At 35.9% G+C, this 23,001-nt stretch overlaps 3 protein-coding genes across 3 annotated transcripts; 2 read left to right on the top strand and 1 right to left on the bottom strand.

Moving 5' to 3' along the window:
- Window positions 1–3,511: 3,511 nt before the first annotated feature.
- On the top strand, window positions 3,512–6,223 carry LOC113318723 (rho-N domain-containing protein 1, chloroplastic-like). The gene is made up of 2 exons (XM_026566943.1): window positions 3,512–3,670; window positions 4,747–6,223. Exons 1-2 carry the CDS (start codon window positions 3,637–3,639, stop codon window positions 5,877–5,879), a joined length of 1,167 nt encoding a protein of 388 aa, XP_026422728.1. The 5' UTR covers window positions 3,512–3,636; the 3' UTR covers window positions 5,880–6,223.
- A 2,729-nt stretch (window positions 6,224–8,952) lies between these two features.
- On the top strand, window positions 8,953–12,358 carry LOC113318748 (putative E3 ubiquitin-protein ligase XBAT34). Its single transcript, XM_026566983.1, has 9 exons — window positions 8,953–9,311; window positions 9,439–9,553; window positions 9,980–10,060; window positions 10,175–10,263; window positions 10,388–10,482; window positions 10,622–10,703; window positions 10,840–10,942; window positions 11,230–11,315; window positions 11,425–12,358. Exons 1-9 carry the CDS (start codon window positions 9,210–9,212, stop codon window positions 12,160–12,162), a joined length of 1,491 nt encoding a protein of 496 aa, XP_026422768.1. The 5' UTR covers window positions 8,953–9,209; the 3' UTR covers window positions 12,163–12,358.
- An 8,817-nt stretch (window positions 12,359–21,175) lies between these two features.
- On the bottom strand, window positions 21,176–21,817 carry LOC113315555. The gene has a single exon (XM_026563820.1). The coding sequence runs from the start codon at window positions 21,815–21,817 to the stop codon at window positions 21,176–21,178; it is 642 nt and encodes a 213-aa protein (XP_026419605.1).
- Window positions 21,818–23,001: the final 1,184 nt, after the last annotated feature.

The raw sequence follows: 23,001 nt of genomic DNA, 5'->3' as shown, positions 1-23,001 counted from the left end.
TCATATCTGGATTGAGGACTCTACCTTTAGAAATATTATAGTTAATTCTTTGTATGTTAATGTTGTTGGCTCTCCGGATTTTAAGCTGAGAGACAAAATGCTTAGTACTAAAAAAGGTCTCACGGATTAGAATAACTCACCATTTGATAATTTTCAAATTAATATATCCACCACTAGGCCCTAGCTGAGATTCAAACTTCCAACCCAACTGACTCTAATTCTACCACTATACTCGGAATTAGGTTGGATTTTCTATATAACGTTGAGGAACTTTATTGCAAGGATAAATCTAGAGAGGTTTGTCTCATGGAAGGAGATATCAATACCGGCATTTTAATTGTCCTCTTTATAAGGAAAATAAATATTATTAGTTGGATTAAGGATAATATTGGTACTGCTCTAACTAATAGGGAAAGTATAGGAACATCCTTCACAAAGTATTTCAAGTACCTCTGTTCATCTTACCCAGCTTAATTTTAGGATGACATCCCTTTCTGTCAAATTCTCCAATCGGGATAGTAACGTTCTCAATACTCCTCTTTGCTGATGAAACGAAAAAGGTTGTTCTTCAGATGGGAGAAAAAAAAAGGATCATTCTATTTTATCAAAAGTATCGGGATATTTTTGGTGATCCTGTCATTGATACGGTCCAAACTTGCCACATTCTTGAACCACACTAACATATCCCTTATCCCTAAGGTCCCCCTGGACGAGATTGTCTCTCAATACAGACCCATTAATCTATGTAAATTTGTTTATACAATCCTATTTAAAACTTTAGCCAACAGGTTGGAACATTTTATGGATCAACTCATATCTCAAAACTAAAGTGATTTTGTTCCTAAACGCAACATATCTGATAACATCCTTCTTTATGATGAGGTTGTTTACTCTGTTAATCATGATAAAGGTAAAGAAGGGATAGCTTCTATAAAACTTGACATGTCTAAAGCTATAACAAAGTCTTTTCTTAGTAAGTTCCTTAGAAAGTTTGGGATGTGTGACCATTGGGTTAATTTAACAATTTAATATCTCTCGATAATATTATATTCTGCCCTTATTAATGGTGTTCCCGCTGAATAAATTAATCGAAAAAGAGTTCAGAGGCGGGAAACTCGCTCTCTCTTTATTTTTATATACACTGCTCTGAGCCTTTGACTGTTTATATTGATAATCTCACTAGGATTAGTTTTATTGAAGGTATTGGAGTTTGTAACAATGCACCTGCCATTACTCATTTCCTGTTTGTGATGATTGCCTTCTTTTCTTTAACGCCACTGTCAATGATTTTCAAACACAAAAGGTTATCTTCAAAAATATTGTTTAGCCTCTGGGAAGGAAATCGATTTTGATAAATCTAGTATTATGATTATTAAGAAATTTCCGGATTATATGATGGATCTTTGATTCCGAATATCCATACTCGTGATCCTGTGGAAAAATACATGTGTCCTCTTATTTCCTTTAAAGCTTCAAGAATACAAACTCATATAGGTATTCTTCAATATGTTGATACTAGAATTATTATATGGTATCATAAACTCCTTTCTCAGGCGTCTAGAACCTCTCATGTTAAACATACTACCAGATGGATGGGTTTTTTATTGCTAAGTATCGCTGTAGGAAAATGGACTCTCATGTTTATTAGTTCTGGTGGGGTGAAACACTTGATCCAAAAGATAATAAACTCCACCTTCTTGGGTGGGATATGTTTTGTTCTCCAAAGTCTTAAGTGGGTCTAGGTTTTAGAAAATCTGATATGAACAACCTGGCTATGCTTGCCAGCAATTCTTGTAAGCTGGTTGTAAACCCTGATGTGTCTAGGATATGTTCTTAAAGCTAATACTTCCTCAAAACAGACTTTTTGAATGATAAATGTAATAACAGCTGCTCATTGACTTGGAGATGTCTGCACACTATGAAATAGCTCATCAAGCCTTTCATATCTTGGATTATGAGAGATGGTCAATTTATTGACCCCTGGTGTGATCACTGCCCAACTTTGGGCTCTTCTAAGCTAAAACCCCAGGTCCCTCACGATCCCAGAATTAAAGTTTATTATTTCATTAAACATATTAAATATCCACTTTGGCAATGCTTTTGTTAAGAAGGTTGTTACTATTCCCTTAAATTTACACTCCCGAAAGGAAGGCAACTTAAAATTCCTCATCGTATTCATTTTTTATTTTATTTTATCAAAAGTTGTTAAAAATGCCATCCAAGCTAAAATGATCCTTCAATATAAGATGCATATGACTTTTAGGAATGCCTTAGACGTTCTATTCATAACGAGTCTATGATGCACACTCTTATTTTATGTCTTTTTGCTAGTCATGTGTGGTTTCTTTCACACTTCAATGATAATATTTTTTGGATTTGATTACTTTCTGGCTCATTGTCCCCGTGTCTTGTCTTTCTGAGGATTCTCAGTGTCTATTTGCTGTCATTTTGTGGTCCATTTGGAGTAGTAAGGATAATCTTATTTTTAATGCTAAGAAAGAGAACCCAACTAGTGTCATAAGTAAAACGAAAGCCATGATAGTGCCTAGGAAACATGCCATACACACTTCTTCTAATATTATTGTTGTTAGCAATGATAAATTGGTGCTCCCTCTTTAGGATGGATAAAATGCAACATTGATGGTCTTTGATGAATTCTCCTTGGCTAATGGTGCAGAATATATGATGAGAGATCATACAAATAAAACCTCCTTTTGTGCAGCCCTGGTACTTGAAGTTACTTCTTCATCAGAAGCTGAGACCAGGCCATCTAAGCAATCTTAAAGAAAGCCGTGGAACTAAAGCTTACGCATAGAATAATTGAGAGTGATGCGAAAGATTTGATTGACCAATTTTTAGCAGGGAAGTTTGATAGTGATCAAAGAACATGTGCGCTTTTTAAAGAAATTTCTTTTTATAATTCTAAACTTGTACAATAGAACTTCGATAAATTAATTCTCGATAAATTAATTACTTCGCTAAAATAATAAAATTCTCTGGTCCCTATCAGGCTTGGATAAGCTAAATTTTAACTCGATAAATTAATAACTTCGCTAAAATAATATTTTTCTTTGATCCCAACACTATTAATTTATCGAAGTTTTACTATAGCTTGTAAATTTACTAATCAACCACGTGCTTATAATGATGAAAGTTCATACTTTGGCTCAATGGGCCAAAGTTAACTCTTTTTTTTTATGTTTTGGTCTATTCCTCGCTACTATCGGTCGTCGTGAAAGATTAATAGCTTTTCTAAGAACCTTCGTTTAAAAAAAAAAAAAAAAAAAAAAATTTACACAGAAGAGTATACAAGATACACTCCAAGTTACCATTGGTTGGTTAAAAAAGAAAAAAGTTACCACCCTTTAATAGAATAAGAACATTACGAAATTACCCCCGTACACAGTCCTATTAAGCCGAGTAAACCTGCCGTATGCAGGTAAATAACTACATAAAAGAGGGTCAATAAAGTCTGTTTTCATTTTGCATCAACTAAAAGAAGATAGTAGTAGTAGTTCATTCCTGGAACCAAACGGAGGAGCACTAAAAGTGGAGCGACAAGAACAAAGATGATATAGCGGAAGAAGAATGCAAAACCCCCAATAAAACCCAACCCTGATGCACAAATAAACACCAATGTCTCAAGGAATCATTTCAAGTAATCTTCCAGGTATGCCCTTTCTTCTACTTACATCTGTTTTATCCGTTTGGTTTGTTTGAACTTCTTAGGGTTCGGATAAAATTAAGTCCTAAAACAAGATTGGTGTCTGTTTTACCTTGTATATCCTTTTCAAACATATCTTGTATACAATTTTTTTTTTTAGATTTTTCATGTCTATAGGCTACTTGATAATATGACCTAGTGAAGTCGGTTCAGCAAAGTTAAGGGGTATTAAGTTTCTATGTTATTTTTTTTCTTCTATTTTAGTATGGCAATTGACTGTGTGGTGGATGTAAAGATGAGTCTGGGGATTTTAGTAGTTTTAGGAGTTCGGTGCTATGGGATGAAGAGTATAGGGTCTTATCCATCCAGTGCACTTTTCAGCTTGCTTTATTCCTATCTGTGTAGGCACTATGGTGCTGTTGAATTTTCAGTATCAACATTGTGGTGTTTAGTATATGTAACGGTTGAAATCTGGAGACCCTAATTTGAATTGTTGTTTTGCGGATTTTCCTTTTCTCTCTTTATTTCTTCGTATATACGGTGTGTAGGCCCACAAGTTTAGATGTTTGCTTATGTTAGTTTCTGGTGGTTCTATAGTTTTATATATCTGTTTGAATGTTATGGTGGTATGTGTGTTCAATTTCTGTATTTTATTTTAATATATTTGTTGAAACGATCAATGGCTTACTGTTTATGTTTACGGCACATAAGGCAATGGTTCAAATTATGTTAACAATTCAGTACACATTACATTAGCCACTGGGATGTTGGATCATCTACTTCCCCTGCCTTTCTCTGATCAACCTGAGAGATGGCATGAGTAAGTTAAAATCATAGTTATGCTTTTAGGAAGAAACATTCTCATGCCCATATCAGAAGCACACAAGAGATTCATTTCAATGATTTTCTTAATAGCCAGCGAATGCTTTAGGGCATGCCTCATTGCCTAAAGATGAATCATGATAAATAGGACCATCAACTTAAAAGTTATCACTCGTCAGTTTTTTTGCTTTACAATTTAACTATTTTAAATATCTCGGTATACCTTTACATAACAATTATAAATGTTGGCTACTGTGAAGGCTATGGACCAGCTGCCGCATCGTCTTACTCGTCACATGGTGGTTTCAAGGCCTTTCTTCCAGTTAAGATTAATTCGAGTAAAAGCTTGCTTCTTTACTCCAATAGGGCATCGTCTCTTGTTTGTTCAGCAAACTCCAGCAATCATAGAAGAAATCCAGATTTCTCTAGGCAAAGACAAAATCATGGGTTCTCTAGAAATAGAAACAGGCAAAATTTAGACAGAGATAACTCTGAGAACATTGAAGAATCTGAACTTTTATCATCAAAAAATGGGCCATTACTTTCTCTTTCCAATGGCCCGAGGTTTCAGGCAACTGCAACACCTGGTCCAAGAGAGAAAGAGATTGTTGATCTTTTCAGGAAAGTCCAAGCACAACTCCGTGAAAGAGCGGCCATCAAAGAAGAAAAGAAGATGGAATCCTCACAGGGACAAGGTAAGGAAAGTGAAACAGTGGATTCACTTCTTAAACTGTTGCGTAAACACTCAGTCGATCAAGGGAAAAGAAAAAGCAACAGTGGCAGCAGCCGGGACTTTGTTTTGGAACAACCTGAACAGAATACAAGCTCATTTGGGGATGAACAAAATACAAACTTCTTAAACTCAAATTCTAATGCTAGAGAGGAGGATGAGGAAGCGCAAGAACCCAAACATTCAAATCCGTTTAGGAGGCCAGTATCGAACTTCAGGCGGAAATCTCCAGTTCCAAGAGTGAAATACGAGCCAGTGTATTCTCCCGAGGATAACATCAACTCTCTTTCATTACCAAAGCTTCAAGGAATGAGAAAGAAGAATGAACCTGAACCAGAACTGGAAGCAGAATCTGAGCCCGAGCCGGTACCTGAGTTTGAACCAGTGTCTGAAATTGAGCTCGAGTCTGAGCTTGAGGAGTCATTTGATGTATCTTCTGATGTGCATGATGAAGAATTTGCTGAAATATCAGAGACAGAATCATCTGACGTTGATGAAGCTTATACTGATGATGAGGTTGTTGAGACAAAGTCGTCGACTGAATATACTGATTTAAGTGCACTAAAACTAGCAGAACTGAAGGTCCTTGCGAAATCCCGTGGTCTTAAAGGTTACTCAAAGTTAAAGAAAGTTGAGCTCATCGAGCTACTATGTGGAAACTAGTGTTGTAGATGCAGCCGGCAGTGCAGACCCTAAGAAAACAAGTATGGGTTGCTCTTCATTTTATCCAAACTATTTCCTTTCTTTCGTTTCGAATGTGTGGAAAGTAGGTCCTAGTTTTTGCCTTAGGTGCTTAATTATCTGTTCATTTTTACTCTCTCAGGGTTGTTTTGGAGTAATCAAAGCTAATGTGTTTTTGATTCAGTGCTCAAATGAGATTAGCAAACAAACAAACAAAAAAAATAGTAGTATTTGAATTCTAGGATTCTGAATGTTGTTATGTGTTATGGGTATTCATATCTTGTTGAAAGTTATAAAAGTTTCGATATCACACTTCGTAACTGCAATGTTTGCTCACTAGAAACTTTGAATATGTTGCGTTGCACATTAGTTAATAGACATCTTTAACTGGCTAAATGATCTATTTTCTGTCCATTTTAATTGGTAGTATTCTAGTAGTGTAGGAAGAATTTTGTTTGAGAAAATGGAAAACCTGGCTGGCTCAAGCACCACACTGTTTATTGCCGAGCCTGTCCACAGTATATACGTGTAGAATCTCAGGTAGAAAGCTGCTTTTCATGGATGTTACCATTTGAGAAGCACTCCTGGGAGCAGTATGGCAAGCATGGTCGTCGCGAAGCTTTCACAAAATTCTTGGAGAACTAAGCACAATTGTGCCAGATAAAACCCTTCAATCTGGTGATTATGTCATGCCTTACTCCCTTCAGGAAATTTCTGAAGCCAAACTTGAAATGAAATTACTAAAGCCAAAAAGTGACTTCTCTCGAACGAATAAGGTCATGTTTGGTACTGTTTTCAAAAACAATTTTCTGTTTTTAAAAACAGAGAAAACAGGAGCAAACGCGTTTGGTAGAGACATTTTCAGAAAATGTTTTCTATCTGTTTTTGAAAACAAAAAAAATGAAAACAACAAATTATTGTTTTCTGTGTTTTCTCTTTTTTCTTTTCTTTGTTCCTTTTTTCTTTTCAAAACAAAGTAAGAGATTGGGGGAATGACTGCAAGTGAGTCATGGCTAATATCACTATCTCTTAGACGAATCTTTACATTTGATCCGATTTAGGTGATTTTCCTTGTTTTCAAAAACAGTTTACCAAACAATTTTTAGAAAATGAAAACAAATAAAAAAGGGTATGTTTCTAAAACAGTGGAAAACTATTTTTGAAAACTGTACCAAGCAGGCTCTAAAATTTGCTACTTCTTGGACAAATTCAATTCCCTCAGCCTCAAACTCATCGATGTCTGAGAATCGCGTTTTGCAATGGCCATCGAACTCTTCCAAATATGTACCCTAAAACTGATGCGTCGGGAGATATATAGTAATTATTTTTAGCAGCCAAAAACAATAAACTTGTGTCTTATATTATTTCAGATTATCAGGGTGCTTTTGTTCATGATAGGCAGATTAATGATGGTAGTTTGATTGTTGCTGAGCTCATTGATTCAAGGAAAAGAGAAGATAAACCTGGAATTGTTTGTAAGGTAGACTTTGAGAAAGCATTTGGTAATATAAATTGGGGCTGTCTTGACTTGGCTTTAGAAAAATTTGATTTTGGTCATGTTTGGAGAAGCTAGATTAAGTGGTGTATCTCCTATGCAAGGTTCTCTATCTTAATTAATGGGGAGGCAACCAATATGTTCAAGTCTCAGAAAGGTATTCGACAGGGTGATCCAATCTCATCTTTTCTTTTCATTATCATTGCAGAAGTTCTTTCTCTCCTGTTAAAGAAGGCTGCTGCAAATGGCTTGATTTCTGGATTCAAAGTAGCTCCTACTGGGACTGTTATACATCACTTACAGTTTGCTGATGATCTCATTATTTTCTTGGATGATTCTGTGGAACAGGTAAACAATTTAAAAAATGTTTTATTTGCTTTTGAACTCATAACTGGTTTTAAAAGTAAATTTTAGGAAGAGTACAATTGTGGGTATTGGAAGCAATCATAATGGTGTTTTATGTTCTGAAGCTTTTGGTTGTGGACTTACTCAATTCTCAATTAACTACCTAGGAATTCCCTTAGGAAGTAAATCCAAGAATAAACATATTTGGGATGATATAATCCAGAAAATTCAAGCTAGGTTGTCTACCTGGAAAAGAAGATATTTGTCTAAAGGTCAGAGATTGTTAATGATTAACAGTGTGGATTGGTGATCAACCTTTACAGATTTTTTTTAAGAGGCTATACAAACTGTCAAGGAAAAAAGATGCTTCAATCAAAGAGGTTATTTCAGTTTCATCTGCTTGGGATTTTGGTTTTCCAAGGAATTTAAAAGAGCAAGAATTGGGTGGTGTTGTTAGACTGATTCAGCTGCTTGGTGATCCTACTACCATCTTGGGAGATTCAGATGCAGATGATGTGAGAATCTGGGATGCTGCAGGAGGTGAGTTTACTGTGGCCAATTGTTATACTTCTTTAGATGTGAATGGCCTTCTTTCTTTCCCTCATAAGCAATTATGGAACGGTAAAGTCCCGCTAAAAGCCTCTTTTTTAGTTTGGACTTTGTGTTTTCATGGTGCTCCCACTCTTGATTTTTTGGAGAAGGCTGGTAGAACCAATTCTAGTATTTGCTTATTTTGCAATATAGAGCAAGAAACTAATATGCATCTGTTCTTGCATTGCAAAGAGACTGCTAGACTGTGGAATTATTTTTTCACTAGTTTTGGTATAGACTGGGACTTTATGGATTCTGTCAGGACTACTCTTTGGGAATGGCCGAATAAGAAGAGTAGAGTTATGGTTAAGAAAATTTGGGAAATGTTACCTTTTGCAGTCTGATGGACAATTTGGAATAAGAGAAATGACAGATTATATGATGGGAGAAGGAGAAATTGGAATCAACTGATCATCTCCGTTAAATGCACTACGTATAATTAGACATTTTCGACTAAGTTATTTGATGGTTATTCTCTTAACCATTTTTTTGTATTAGTGTCTCCTTACATTGTCACCACTGGTGACGTCTAAATTTTTGCTACAAGAATGTCGCTGAAGTCCACTACATAAGTCGGATCAAAGTTATTCTCACTTATAAGTTATTTCCAACGGCTGCGATCTCAAACTGACACCTGAAAAGAAAAATAGAAAAAAATATTTTAGTCGACAAGGAAATAACGGATGGTCAATTTCAGCGGAAGCTTCTTTCATCGCTAGGACCCCTAATTAAATCCTTCTCCACTAAGAAATCACTCAATTATTCTATCCAATTCAATTAAATCTCTCCCTTGAATCTTTTAAATTTTTAAAATTTCATCTTTCTTGGTAAAGGTAGTGAACAAGCTTAGGGTTTTGGTAATTTATTTCTGGAGGAAAATAATGGGGCAAACCCAATCCAAAGAAGAATTACTCTATCAGCAAGTTAATTATGCAAATGTTGACGGGATTAAGGCTCTTAGAAATGAAGGGGCAGGTCTTGAGGTATTTGAATTTATTTTTTTCTTTTTGAAATATTTAGGTTTTTTTCATTTTTTTTTTTTTTGGATTTGGGGATTGTACGAATGTGTGCTGGATTATGTTTATGGAAGTAGTAAGGTTGTTTTTGCAGTGGGTTGATAAAGATGGAAAGACTCCTTTAATTTTGGCATGCATGAATCCTGATCTTATTACTGTGGCTACTACTTTGATAGAACTTGGAGCTAATGTGAATGCTTATCGTCCTGGTAAGATACTGCATTTTGTAATTATGTATTCGTTTTCATTGGATTAAACATACTTTGATTGGATTATTTCTTATCGGACTCTTAGGGTTTTGTATTGCATCAACTCTTAGGGGTTTTGTATTGCATCAACTAGAATGTGCGTATCATGGTCTATGTTGTATAAATTCATTGAAAAACTTAGTTATCATTTGAAGGATTGTACTGAGTTAATTGTGATTGGGAATGTATAAGGGTACACAACCTTTATTGAACTTGTGATTGAACTTATACTTGAAGAATCTTCGGATAAAATCTTATGCTCGTAATATTCAAGATTCCGTTCATTTCCTTCTCTTTTCTGTTCTGATAATGTCATAATTAATGAATTTGGTATTTTATAATATCTTTATCTATGGTTTTCATTTTCCATATCTTACTGTACTTTAGGAAGTCATGCCGGAACTCCTTTACATCACGCCGCAAAGAGAGGTCTTGATCAAATTGTTAAGCTACTCCTTTCTCATCGAGGTATGCATTATAAATTTTTATTCAAATGAAAGCCGTCTTGGTTCGAAACGTATGAACCCTATCAGATCATTTGGTTGTGGTAGTATTGTTGTTAACTGAATCTTATTGTCTCAGCAAATCCTATGGTGATGAACGATGATTGTCAGACGCCTCTTGACGTTGCGAGAGCAAAGGGATTTAGCAATGTTGTTCGTGCAATTGAGGTATTATTTTTTATTTTTTGAAGAGTTATAATTGTGGTCTGTTTTTCTGATTGAACACGGTAAGTGTTTTCTCATGCATTCTTGAATTGATTTTTAGCTAACAAATTTTATGGATTGTTTTTAGGGCCATATATGCCTTTTTTCTGGATTGCTTCGTGTACTGTATGGCCCAGGCGGCTTTCTTGAAGCATTCACTTCCCAATGGTTATCAAGTAAAATGTAGGTACACTTACCATACTACTTATTTGCCGGATACATAAATTTGTTTTCTGCTTGATAATGCGTATCCACAGTAGCTTGCTGAATAGCTGACTATCAAATTTTGGGCTCATATTCTCACCTTATTCAATCTTGACAGTTGGGCTGTAGTCGTACCTTGTGGTTCCCGTGATTATACTAAACCTGCCAAGTTGGAGCTTGCTATATACAATACTGCACAGGTATAATAGAGCATCATCTTAGAACAAATATAGGGTTTTTAGTCATTTCATTTTCTATTTAGGCACTACAACGACATTTTTTTTTAACCTTTTCTCGTTGTCAATTAATTGACTAAGCTTTGTGATGAATGAACAGGATGGCACGCCTAGTGCAGTAATTCCACTTTGGAAAGCCAAAGTTAAGGAGCCAAAGTTTAACCAGTCGGATCCTTCGTTGGTCATTTTTGACAAAGCCACAAGTAAGTCGTATGTTTTTGAAATTATTGAATATGATTTGGTTGGTGATATCATGGTAAAGGAATCTTTTACGTTACCATTTAGGCATAGACAAAAACAATTTATGTGTTAAGTGGTGCCTGGGGTATGCTTTTCTGAGATAATTGTTTTTAGTTAACAACTTTAACCAAAGGGAAAACTGAAGAGTAAATTTTTGTTTCCCGTTTGCATCGTCTCGTTGCACAATGGTGAAGTATCTCTTGAAATTTCATCAGTGATGTGTTAATTTATGGCTTCACCTATCTGGCAGAAAAAAAGTATAAGCTTGCATCTGCAACTGAGGGTGACAAACAACAACTTCAGAGGTTTCTCAGTGCATGCAGAGGGATTCCACAGGTGTCGTCTTCTTATGATTTTGTTGTTGCATGTTCCAGCTTATGAACAGAAATAATGTGTTTAAAGGCCTCCAGTCTTCCCATTATGATAAATTTGTAAAATATTGCAGGCAATACATCCTCAGGAACCAAATAATCTCATTGCTTCAGTTCCTCCAGCAACTGCACCATCGTCTATTTCAGAAGATGTAGAGTTAGCAATGGCAATAAATGCCTCTATTCAGTCTGCTATGGTGGAAAGGCCACCACTTCTTCCTGATACCCAGCTCAGCTCTGGAGGAAGCACCTCAAGCAGCTTAGGTAATGTAGTCGATAATGCAAGTTATAATGGTTGGGGTTCAGGTGGATTACCTGCTCCAATTCCTCCTTCAAAGGTAAGTAGCAGCGGCTGGTTAGATAGAACGCCCGAAGATTCATATAATGGTTGGAGTTTAGTATCTGAAACTGGTTCAACTTCAAGTAGCAATCCAGCAGAAAACACCCTTCCTTCTACTGTCGCCACCACTCAAGAAATTCCTGCAACAACTTCGAATCCATCTGCTCCACCTATCCCAGAAGGTGCACAAGACGGGCCAATACATTACCCATCTATCGATGCCAGTCCAATTGATATATCCACTCCAACAATCCCTGAGCCCAAAACAGCAAAAGTTGGCGCAACAAATGATGATGACGGTGGATCTTCCTCGTGTATCATATGTTTTGATGCTCCTGTTGAAGGAGCATGTATTCCATGCGGTCACATGGCTGGGTGTGTGTCCTGTTTGAATGAAATCAAAGCCAAGAATTGGGGTTGCCCTGTTTGCCGTTCTAAGATAGACCAGGTGATTAGGCTTTACAGTGTTTGAAATAGTGTTGTTAGGTTACGGGACATGCATTTGAATCTTCTGTGTTGTCTGTATTATAACAACTTTTATCTTGTTGCTTCTTAAATGATTGTACAAAATCTACAAACTGCAGTTTCCATAATACTGTAAGTTGTTTTTAACTTTTTCAGTTTTTGAATACAAGAAAATGTATAAGAAATCAAATGTGTTCTTGCCATGTGCCGTTAATTAGTAAGCTATTCATGGTATAAATGTATCTCATAATGATGGCTGTTGCAAGGGGATTGATTTTTGCTAACATCTGGATCTAAACAAACGGGATATTAATAACCACGTCTGTTGATATATGGGATAACTTATTTGTATGCAAAAAGTATGCAAAATAAAAAATGTGGAAATTGAATAACTTATCTTAATGTGTTTCTTTTTGTTCTGATCCTTCTTCAACATTTTCCTTTTGTCAAAGAAAATCACTTCAGTGATCTTTACATGCTTACTAGTATGGCTATTAGTAGTTTTAACATTAACATTTTCATAACAAAAGGATTTCCATATAGATATAACCATAGTTGGGCTTCAATAATGTTCCTATAACTGGAACAGACGTTGTTAGATCATTCTTTTTTGGGATAATAAATATTTGGTGCATGACATTCTAATTCTCTCAGCAATCGAGGTACTAGTTTTCTTGATTTATAACCACTCCTGCTAGGGGATACCATTCCATATAGGACAAAACGGTTCCTGACCATTGGATCGACCAAATGGTATCCACTAATAGGAGTGGTATCAGCCCATATAAACCATGCTAGTTTTGTTCCAGAGTTTCTGTTTATTAATGACGGTCAATTTCTCTTCTAAATACGTGTTTTCTCCTGTATTTTCAACGGAGTGATTTCTGGAATCATACATGCCTTTTCTCTGGATTGCTTCATGAAGTGCATTACCCAAGATATCTTGAAAGGGTTGATCCTCCATGGTTATCAAGAGATATGTAGGTACACTGGTCATCCTTTTTTCTAGTTTCGTAAATTTGTGTTATCTGCTTGATCCTTTTTACTGGTCTCCACAGTAGCTTGTAGAGTAGATTAAGTCCCATTTGTGCTCCTCATGCTTCCATTTTATTTTGCATAGGCTGCATTTCATAATAATGTTGCATCAGTTGGGCTGTGATTAACTACGGTTCTCGTGCTAAGCACTGGTAATTCAAAGCACAGCCGACTAACATAGAAGAAATACATAGAGTTTTGGTCATTTAACCTTTCAAGTACCCAATACAGCTATATGTTTTTCTTGTCTTTTTCCGTCTTCATTGTCATACATTTCTTAATTGAGATCTTTTTCATGAATAAATAAGATGCCCATCCTCCTGAGGTTGTTTCAGTCGGGGAGGCAAAGCTTGAGGAGTCAAACTTTCTTTATACAGAACCTTCATTTGTCATTGTTGGCAAGTCTTCGAGTAAGTCTTCTGTTTTCAAAATCATATAGTGTGATCGATTGAGATGGATATTGTTAAAATTCCAACATTTTTTCAGCCATAAAGGTACAGACAAAAGTTTTTGCGGAGGTTCTGTGTGTGTGTTCTGTGTGTTTGCGTGCGTGCGCGCGTGTGAGATTCGACGCAGTCGCAGTGCAGACAGAGGCTTACAAAATTGAAGTATCTCCTGAAAGTTTCCTGCAATACCTTAATTTTTCTTTGGTGCTTGACAGAAACAAAGCATGGATTTTTCTCCACATCTGATGGTGACAAACAACAACTTTAGAGGTTTTTCAGTGCATGCAAAGTAATTCAGCAGGTACAGTACAACGTAGACCATTTCCTTTTCTCAAATTCTCAGTTAAGGAGTCATCTTTACTCTTAAATTTTAAGGCTTTAACAAGCCTCTTAAGCCATTTCAACCGTTTTCATCCCATGCCTTTGCTTAAACTCCCATCATGTCTTGTTGCATGTTATCTTTTCCATATTGTAACACTATGTATTGTTACATCTTCTATTGGCCCTTACTCAGAGATGGCCCAAGGTTACATATCTTTGGAATATGACTTCCTTAAGAATAGCCATAAGTAGCTAGTAGTACATTTCAGAGGCCCTCGATCTTTTGACATGGCAACTGCGACAACCACTGAACTTAAAACCGGGGCAAAATGACTGATGATGCCTCATGCATAATATGTTATGATGCTCGGCGCCAGGGGGCCTGTATCCCTCGTGGTCACGTGGTTGGATGTGTGTCTTGTTTGAACGAAATCAAAGCGTACAAGTGGGGGTTGCCCTGTTTGTCATACCGAGATAGATGGGTGATTAAGATCTACGATGTTTGATTCTTGAATAAGGAAAAAGGAGCATCACTGCTTGAAACTCCAATGAGTCGCGAGTGTGATCACAATCATGTATATATTCGTGTATTGTTTTTGTTCTTTGGTACTACGCTTCATCTCAATGATCGTGGAAGAATTTATTTAAGCAGAAATAAATAAATAAAACAAAATATAGATCCCTATTTTGATTTGGCTTATTGTAAGTTGGGATTGTACCACACTATTCAATGAGTATTTTCCTCAACAAACACTGGAACAGCCGGTGCATAACAAGTACGGAAAATGGGTCATTTGTCCAAGTATTTGTAAAACATGGTTCAAATGGACGAATAAAAATTAGTATGGGTGAAGTGGACACCAAAAAAATAGCAAGGATGAAACTGGATTCATCCTGGGTTAAACTTAAAAAATACGTAGCAAGGATGAAACTGGATGCATCATGATGTAAATTAAAATAAAAAAAGTATTTGAAAATTGGTAGGATGAAACTATTTATATCCTGGCTATTTTTACATTTTTGTCAATTTAAACAGTATCAAAATCTAAATGTTCTTTTCACCCAGAAATTGTTGATTTTGGTCTTTTTAACCAATTTTGTGTAACAAGTAGCTAACAAAATGTATCAAGTTTAGGTCTACCAGTTGTCCTGATCAGTGGGTGCTACCCAATTCATAGTATTCGAATCCCAGCAACACATTTCATCTAATCTTGTTTATTTGTTTGCTCTTTACGCACCAGACGAATTAATAATGTTTGTTAAAAAAAAAAATGTTTGTTAAAGATAATGTAGTGACCATCTAAATAGGTTAAGTCATTAAATACAGGTATTGCATTGGGTGGTTGTAACAAAACAAGATAAACAAGACATACAATGTCAATGACCCTAACAAATAAGGTGTTAGTTAACCCTTCTGCAAAATTATGTTCTTGGGTTTTGTTAACAAAGTAGGGTTTTCCCAAATTTATTGATGCTCTCATGTTTCTTACTTGTTGTTTAAAATGATGACAACAATCGAAAGAGCATTGAAACCGAGGACATGATAATAGTAAATAAATTTGCACATTCCTAGATATATTCTTGACAGGTTAGTGAAAACTTGTCATCTCTTTCGATAGAGGTTGGTCCCGGAAGACTAGACTAATCGACGGGTTCTTGTATGGATTGTTAAGAGGTTAATCCTACGATTTTTTAATTGGAATGATTGCGACATTGCAACAACATGAAAAAGGCTTAGATAGTTGGATGGAAAAAATAAAAATAACAACATACTCACTACATACAAATTTTGACTAGTAACAATTGCCAATTGGCGCTAATTATAAGAGGTGTAAATTGGGTTGTGCCAGCACGAGCACGAGCACAGCCCAGCCCAGCATGTTAAAATTTGAGCCCAGCCCAGTATGTGATTTAGCACAACATGGTCCAACCCGTTAGTTTCGTGGGCTATGCTGGATTAGCCTAATCGACACAGTAACACAACACAGCACGCGGCACGGATAAACACGTGGCCCAGCCCAGCACAACACGTTAAGAAAGCACGGCATAGCATGCACAAATACACCATATAATAAGGCATAATACATCACATTTTTTGTATATTTCATAAAAGAGTCACTATTTAGCTAGTTTTTGACATTTTATACTGGCTTATTTGTAACCACACATATAATACCTTGATATTTGGAAATTATATTTCAATATTGTTGTTATAATGTCGTCACCTATATTTGACTAGAACATTAATTTACATGACAATAATCCAACTTTATATTTGATGGGTTATTTCTTTTTATTGAAAAAACTTGTTAATTTTACTTGAAATAATTTCAAATGATATGTTGTCTATTTAAATTCTCGTGATAATGTCCGACTTAATGTATACATTAAGTGATTTCATATTGTTTATAGCACGTGTGCCAGCACGGCACTGCACAACACGTTTATTCGTGCGCTGTGCCTAGCTTTTGACTAGTAAAGCACAACACAACACAACACGTTTAAATCGTTAGCACAGCACAGCACGACACATGGCACATGAAGCACGCGACTTCGTGTGCCGGGCTATGCAGGGCTGGCACGTTTTACACCTCTACTAATTATAATGGTAATTTTATTTATTTATCTTAGTATTTATTTATCGTAAATCACAGGGTATTCGTCTTAGATGTTATAGCATTTTTCACTTTAAACAGATGATAAGAAAACTAGATTGACATTATTGCACAATTATTTTCTAAATTTTTAGATTCACCGGAGTTAAATTTTCTATATAAATATTTATTCGTCTTTTTTTGTTCTTTTCTGTAAATTTACCTAGCGACCCAAACTACATTATGATTTATATGCTTCCTAGGAAATTTGGCTCATGGGGTATATTTCGAGTCTGGTAAATTTGTGCAAAAAAATGACTGATTTCGGTTCACTAATCAAACTTCGTAACGGGATTGGTTTATAGATCAGGAATACATGGGAAATTTTCGGTCCAATACAAATTTTAAATCATTAAACATATTTGGGTCACGGGGCAGATTGCAAGGCACAAAGGTTAGGAGCAATTTTTGGGTCACAATAAAGACTGCGGCCGGTTAAGGATTCAAGTATTTATTTTTAGTCAAGGTGTTGATTTTAAGTTACATCAGATTTTGAGTCAAGTCAAGATGCAAGATATAAATTTTGAGTCTTTATTAATTTCCAAGCTCACTGAGAATTTTCAGATCAATTCACGTGGAAAAATTTGGATCTCAAAGTAACTTTTGGCTCGCGTTTTAAATTTGAGATTTGATTGGAAAATTTTGGGTTATCAAACAAAATATAGGTCTCGTGGAATATTTGGGGCCGTAAGGCTCATAAAGGAAATGACACAGATATTTGGTCATGTGGAAAATTTTGATGGGGAAAGCTCGGCTACGAGATACATATGTATTCATAAAAAATATTTTCTTGTGACAATGGTGGATTTTGAGTTAAACCAACAACTTTTTAAGACACGAGGATAAATTTTACATAGTAGCAAATTGTGAGTTACTTTGCAAAAATTTTGGAGTTTAGACGAATTATGTGTTATTATGATTTTTTTTTCATGGTGCATATTTTGGATCATGAGGTAAACTTTGTATCACAATGCAAAATTTAGGACACTTGGATTTTTTTACAATCACGAAAGTTTTTAGACTTGAGGTAGTTTTTGAGTCACGTTATACATTTTAGATGACGAAGCATGTTTCATATCATATAGCAAATTTTAAGTCGAATGTAAGTTTTGATATCCAAAAATATTCACTTCCTCATACAGACAATCGTCTAAGAGAACCATTGTCGATTTTGTAAATATGGTAATCTAAGGGATTCAAGTCGATGACCAATTTCTTAAAATGATTATACTAGAGGCACAAAATTATTACATGGTACTCTATGCGGATGCGTGGGCATATGTATAATATGGTGATGATCTTATAATGTTAGACTATTTCAGAATGGCATATAGAAAAGTAAAGCTTTGTATTGTTATTCAGTGCAATTGACATCCTCTTGAAATTGATGAAATTTTGACTAGTTGTGATGGTGCGTCTAATCTTGCAGGTGCAGACATGATCGAGAGAAGCAAAAATTACAGAGTCCTTGAAACTCATAGTATGGGCCTTGGAATAATGACGAGTTTTATGACATATGTTAATGTTGTAATATATGCTCTTAAATGAGAATTTTTTTTTAGAATTAAGAAGATTTTGTTTTGCTCTGACTCAACTAGCGTGGTTAAAGTTTTCAAGAATGAATAGGTCAATCAAAGAAGAAAGTTGGATATGTGTTCTATAACTCAATATGTTATGAGCATGTATATGTGAAGTAAACTTTGCTGGTGATACTATGGAGAAAAGAGGGTGTTATATAACACTTGGTGTGATTGATAGACATGAGGGTAAGTCGGTTTTTCCACACTATGTTGAGGGACCAAATACATCTTATTTTAGATTTATATAATTTTAAATTTTCGAGAGGCTCAACGGCCTGTTCTTTTGTATTTATTCTTGTACTCACCTTTTTATTTTTTTGTTGAGATTGGTCCCGTATTGGATGGAAAACTCAAGATCCCACCGTTAATAATTTATGGGAAACCCTGATTTTGCAATCTAGTTTTCGAGATTAGTAAGGCACATGACCATAGCATCAAAATCAGAGCAGACAATTTGCGCCGAGTCGTTTAATCACACCTCTAATTCGCGTCAGCCGATTTAATGTCTACATGTTAGACCCAAAGATCCATACATGAGGGGATGTGTTGAATCCACATGTTAGACCCAAAAATCCATACATGAGGGGACGTGTTGAATCCACATGTAAAAATCCAAATATCCATACATGAGGGGACGTGTTGAGATTAGTCCCATATTGGACGGATAACTTAAGATCTTGCAGTTACTTGTCCTTGGGCAATTATAACCTTGCAAGCCGGTCTTCAAGGTTAGTTAGACCCATAAACTTCGGCATATTAACAAATTAAAATTAGCAGAAAAAAAGAAGAAAAAAAAATTAGTGCTTCGAATATGAATCGATAACTCCTGAAAAATGCATGGCACTAAGAATACCTAATAGATTTTAGCAAAAATGAAAAAGAAAAAAGGTGCTACAATAAGAATAAATAACCCCTGAAAAAGACATGGCTCTAGGGGTACCAATTTGCTTGGAGTTTTACCACTCCAAAGATTAAGAATGTTTTGTCCTATATGGAATTTTGGTGTACTCCCAATAAATTGGTACCTCCTATTAGGAATTTTGAAAAAAAAAAACAATATCCAGACGAAACCATTTAGGGATACCTCGTAGTCAAGTGAAGTGTTCCATTAATTTTCCGGATTTTTCCCACTACTACAGCAGTGCCACTCTCATCGGAAAAAGTCTATCCTGTAATCTTTACCGTATAGAGAAAGTCGAATGGGAGCTAGTGATATATAAGCCGATTTGCCATTTTACCACCTACAATGGGACTGGAAAACAAGTATAATGGATATAAAAACCTTCAAATAAAAAAGTTTGTTCATCGCGTCTCAGATTGAGTCGATCGACTAAATCTGAGACGATCGGTTCTATCTGCACCGACTAGCTCACATTGAGCCGAGTCTCGGATCCAGTAGAGTCGACGCTCGTCCCAGATTGAGCTGGTCGGTCTTAGCTGAGCCAGCAACGGCTAGTTTCATCCAACGACTACCAATTCTCTACTTATAAATCCAGCTGATTTCAACTCCAAAATCACACCTTCTCCACCTTCTTCACTTACAAATTTCTTATAATTCCACTTCTGTCACTTCTTCAACACCTTCAAATATTTATAATTTCACTTCATTCACACCTTCTACGCCCATCTTATAATTTCACTTCATTATTTTCAAAACAAATTCTCGGAGAAAACGGGAAGTCAAGCAGATATACAAAATACTTCATCACAAAGAGTTCGCGGTCCGAAGTTCAGTTTGGAGGAAGATAAAGCTATTTGCAGAGCTTATGTAGCATTTACGCTTGATCCAATCAATGGTGTTCAACAACTACATCATACACTCCGGGGAAATATTTTCACACAATTCTGTCAGGAAAATGGAAATCTAAAAAACCGTGATGCTTCCAGGTTGTCATATCGTTTTTATGCAATCAACAAATACCTGAACAGTTGGGTAGCTTTGATGATGCAGATGAAACGATAAAGATCAAGTGACGATACTGATGCTGATGTGGTAAGTTGCACTTACACACTCTTTAATTGATTTTTAAATATTTTATCAATTTGTTGCAATAGCTAATTTATATATATTTTCTTTAAAACTGCATCAACGAAAAACAAGAGAGAAATAACAAAAATCCAGAACTTCGAGTTTCAAGCACGATGCATGTTTCCACATCCTCAGAAAGCTGAACCGATACAACCCTGATCTGTTGGATGGATATGCTATACCAAAGAAATATCTTTATGAGAGCGATGGATCCCAACATGGTAGTCAATCCCAGCATAGTCGATCCCAACATGGTTATCAAGGTTCTCCTTATTCTTAACCTGAAACAAACTCAAACCTTCAACCCAACACTGGTGCACCAATACATGGTAATTCTAATATGAATGTGAATGGAAATGCTAATGGATGGAATTGAGCGGGTTTGAAAAAATAAAAAAAGAAAGACATCTCAAAATGCTGCACAATCACCAACTTCAGAATTCAACCTTCGAGATTATTTTGAAAAACAAGAAAAGAATGATACGGAAAAATTAGTTGAACGTAAGAAATGACTTTAGAAATGAAGAAAGGTCGTAAAGAAGTTGAAAAGAATATTTTTAATGCACATATGCGAGGAATAATGGGAGTGGACATTTCCAGATGAATCGAACACAACTCCGAATTCTGGCAAGATGAATTTGATGCAATTCAAGAAATAAGGCCCATCAACGGCCACCACCAGCAGACAGATCTTCTTCTGGGGAAGAAGACATCCTTGTGGAGGATATCAATAATGCCATCACACTGGCTTAGTTGTTAGTTTAACTTGTTGTGTGTAATCCTTTGTTACAAATTAAATGTAATCCTTTTAGTTTAAGTTTCAATTTAATCCTTACTTACTTGCGATTTAAATTATCAGAGTACACTAATCAAACTCCCGAAATCAAAGTACATGAATCAAATTACCAAAATCAAAGTACATAAATCGGATTACACTAAAGAAGAAGAAAAAAAACTAAATCTTGTGAAGGTTTCTTCTTCCAAAACCATCCCAAAAGTGAGCTGTGAGATCCTCCCTTAGTCTTAAATGTAAACCTCTGTTTTGAATTCTCTCTTCCACCATTCTATACTCTCTTGCAGGCACACCCCAGGCGGGTTGAACTTCTTTCCTCAAATCTTTATCTGGATAATCAACCCAGCTTTTATCCGGTCGAGTTTCCTCGATTACCATATTGTCGAAAATAATGCAGGCGAGCATAATTCTATTCATTTCTATTGGTTTAAACGAACGATATGATCCACAAATTATATGGAACTTTCTCTTAAAAATTTCAAATGCTCGTTCCACATCCTTCCTACATGCTATCTGTTTTTTGTTAAACAACTGTTGAGCACGGACATATTCCCCGTTTATAAGCATCTCATCGTAAGGTTGAACTAAAGTTGACCATGCTGGATAAATCCCGTCCGCCAAAAAATAGCCAATGTTATACTGATTGCCGCTGATGGTGATATTGGCAGCTGGAGTATTTTCGTACTTCAATTCTTTGAACAATGATAATTTGTGCAAGATATTGATATCGTTGTTGTAACCCGGAAGTCCGAAAAAAGCATGCCATATCGAACAATCATAAGAAGTTGTCGCTTCCAAAACCATGCTTGGTTTTGTGTAGTGTCCCTTATACTGACCTTGTCAAGCATACATATATCCATGCCACACCCAATGCATGCAATCAAGGCTACCTCTAGCATTCTGGGAAAGCTTGTTTTCGTATTCTCAACTAGTAGTGAATTGACATCATCTTGCGTGGGTTGCCGTAAATAACATGGACTAAAATGGTTGACTACAGTTTCGCAAAACATTTTGAGATTATCATATGCAGTTGTTTTGGCCATAAGAATGTACTCATTACAAGCATCCGCAGGCAAACCATAACCTAGAATCCTAAGAGTTGCGTTGACCTTTTGTTCAGGACTATGCCCTCATATGTTTCGTGCATCAAATTGATAGTTAAATTTAGGGTTTACCCGATAAAGCTCTCCAATAACCCGCATGACCAAGTGTTGTGGAATTCGGTAGCGACATTGAAAATCTTGATCAAAGTAAACGCTTATATTAAGAAAATAATTACGTATCATTTGTCCGTGACCTTCCTCTCGAAATCTCCACGTATATCTTCTTTTCAGTACAACTCTTGGTTCTGCACCTCGTGGAACGTGCCCGGTGTATAATTGTAGCATGGCATTTGTTCTGGATCTTTCATCGTCTGAATCTGCATCCATTTGATCCAGCTACCGCATAAATCCTTGTTGTTGTTGGGAAAAAAAAATCTCCTAATAATTGCGCTTCTTCATTTTCTATATTAGGATCCATAAAGAAAACGAATGAAAACAAGAAATATATTTAATAAATTGGAAGTTGTTGTTTTCTTTCTCTTTTTTTTTTTGTAAAATTAGAGAATGAAATGTAGTTGACTATGTTTGAAATCGGTGGATTGAATGTGCTTATATAGGTGTAAAACGAAATATAGTCGTTAAGGGTTGGCGAAATAATAACCATTGACGTATCGTACATTGAGCCAAGGCTCATCCGACGCTGGGACGACCGGCCATGTATGGTGTATCGACTTATTCTGCTTCGACAATAAAATGGGTCTTATGCACCACAAACAAGTTTATTTGTATAGTCTCGACGGAATTGCTAGTTTATTTGTATATTCCCATCTCGGAGTTGCTCTTAGCAGGATAAAGGAGGAGTAAATTTGTAGGACCAAGTTAGGTCACATGTTATGTTTTTATATGCTTGGGGGAAATTTTCCATCAAAGAGTATATATTCTACA

The sequence above is a fragment of the Papaver somniferum genome, chromosome 10, assembly GCF_003573695.1.
Source record: "Papaver somniferum cultivar HN1 chromosome 10, ASM357369v1, whole genome shotgun sequence".
In the NCBI taxonomy this organism is placed as follows: Eukaryota; Viridiplantae; Streptophyta; class Magnoliopsida; order Ranunculales; family Papaveraceae; genus Papaver; species Papaver somniferum.
Note: the sequence above shows the minus strand (reverse complement) of the source record. Positions and strands in the feature narration are given on the sequence as shown.

Excerpts from the sequence above, each read along its gene's own strand:
- LOC113315555 (XM_026563820.1), bottom strand. The coding sequence starts at position 21,817 with ATGGTTTTGGAAGCGACAACTTCTTATGATTGTTCGATATGGCATGCT.
- LOC113318748 (XM_026566983.1), top strand. The coding sequence starts at position 9,210 with ATGGGGCAAACCCAATCCAAAGAAGAATTACTCTATCAGCAAGTTAAT. Across the intron at positions 9,554-9,979 it reads TGTGAATGCTTATCGTCCTG|GAAGTCATGCCGGAACTCCT; the intron begins GTAAGATACTGC and ends ACTGTACTTTAG. Across the intron at positions 11,316-11,424 it reads CATGCAGAGGGATTCCACAG|GCAATACATCCTCAGGAACC; the intron begins GTGTCGTCTTCT and ends AAAATATTGCAG.
- LOC113318723 (XM_026566943.1), top strand. The coding sequence starts at position 3,637 with ATGTCTCAAGGAATCATTTCAAGTAATCTTCCAG. Across the intron at positions 3,671-4,746 it reads CATTTCAAGTAATCTTCCAG|GCTATGGACCAGCTGCCGCA; the intron begins GTATGCCCTTTC and ends GCTACTGTGAAG.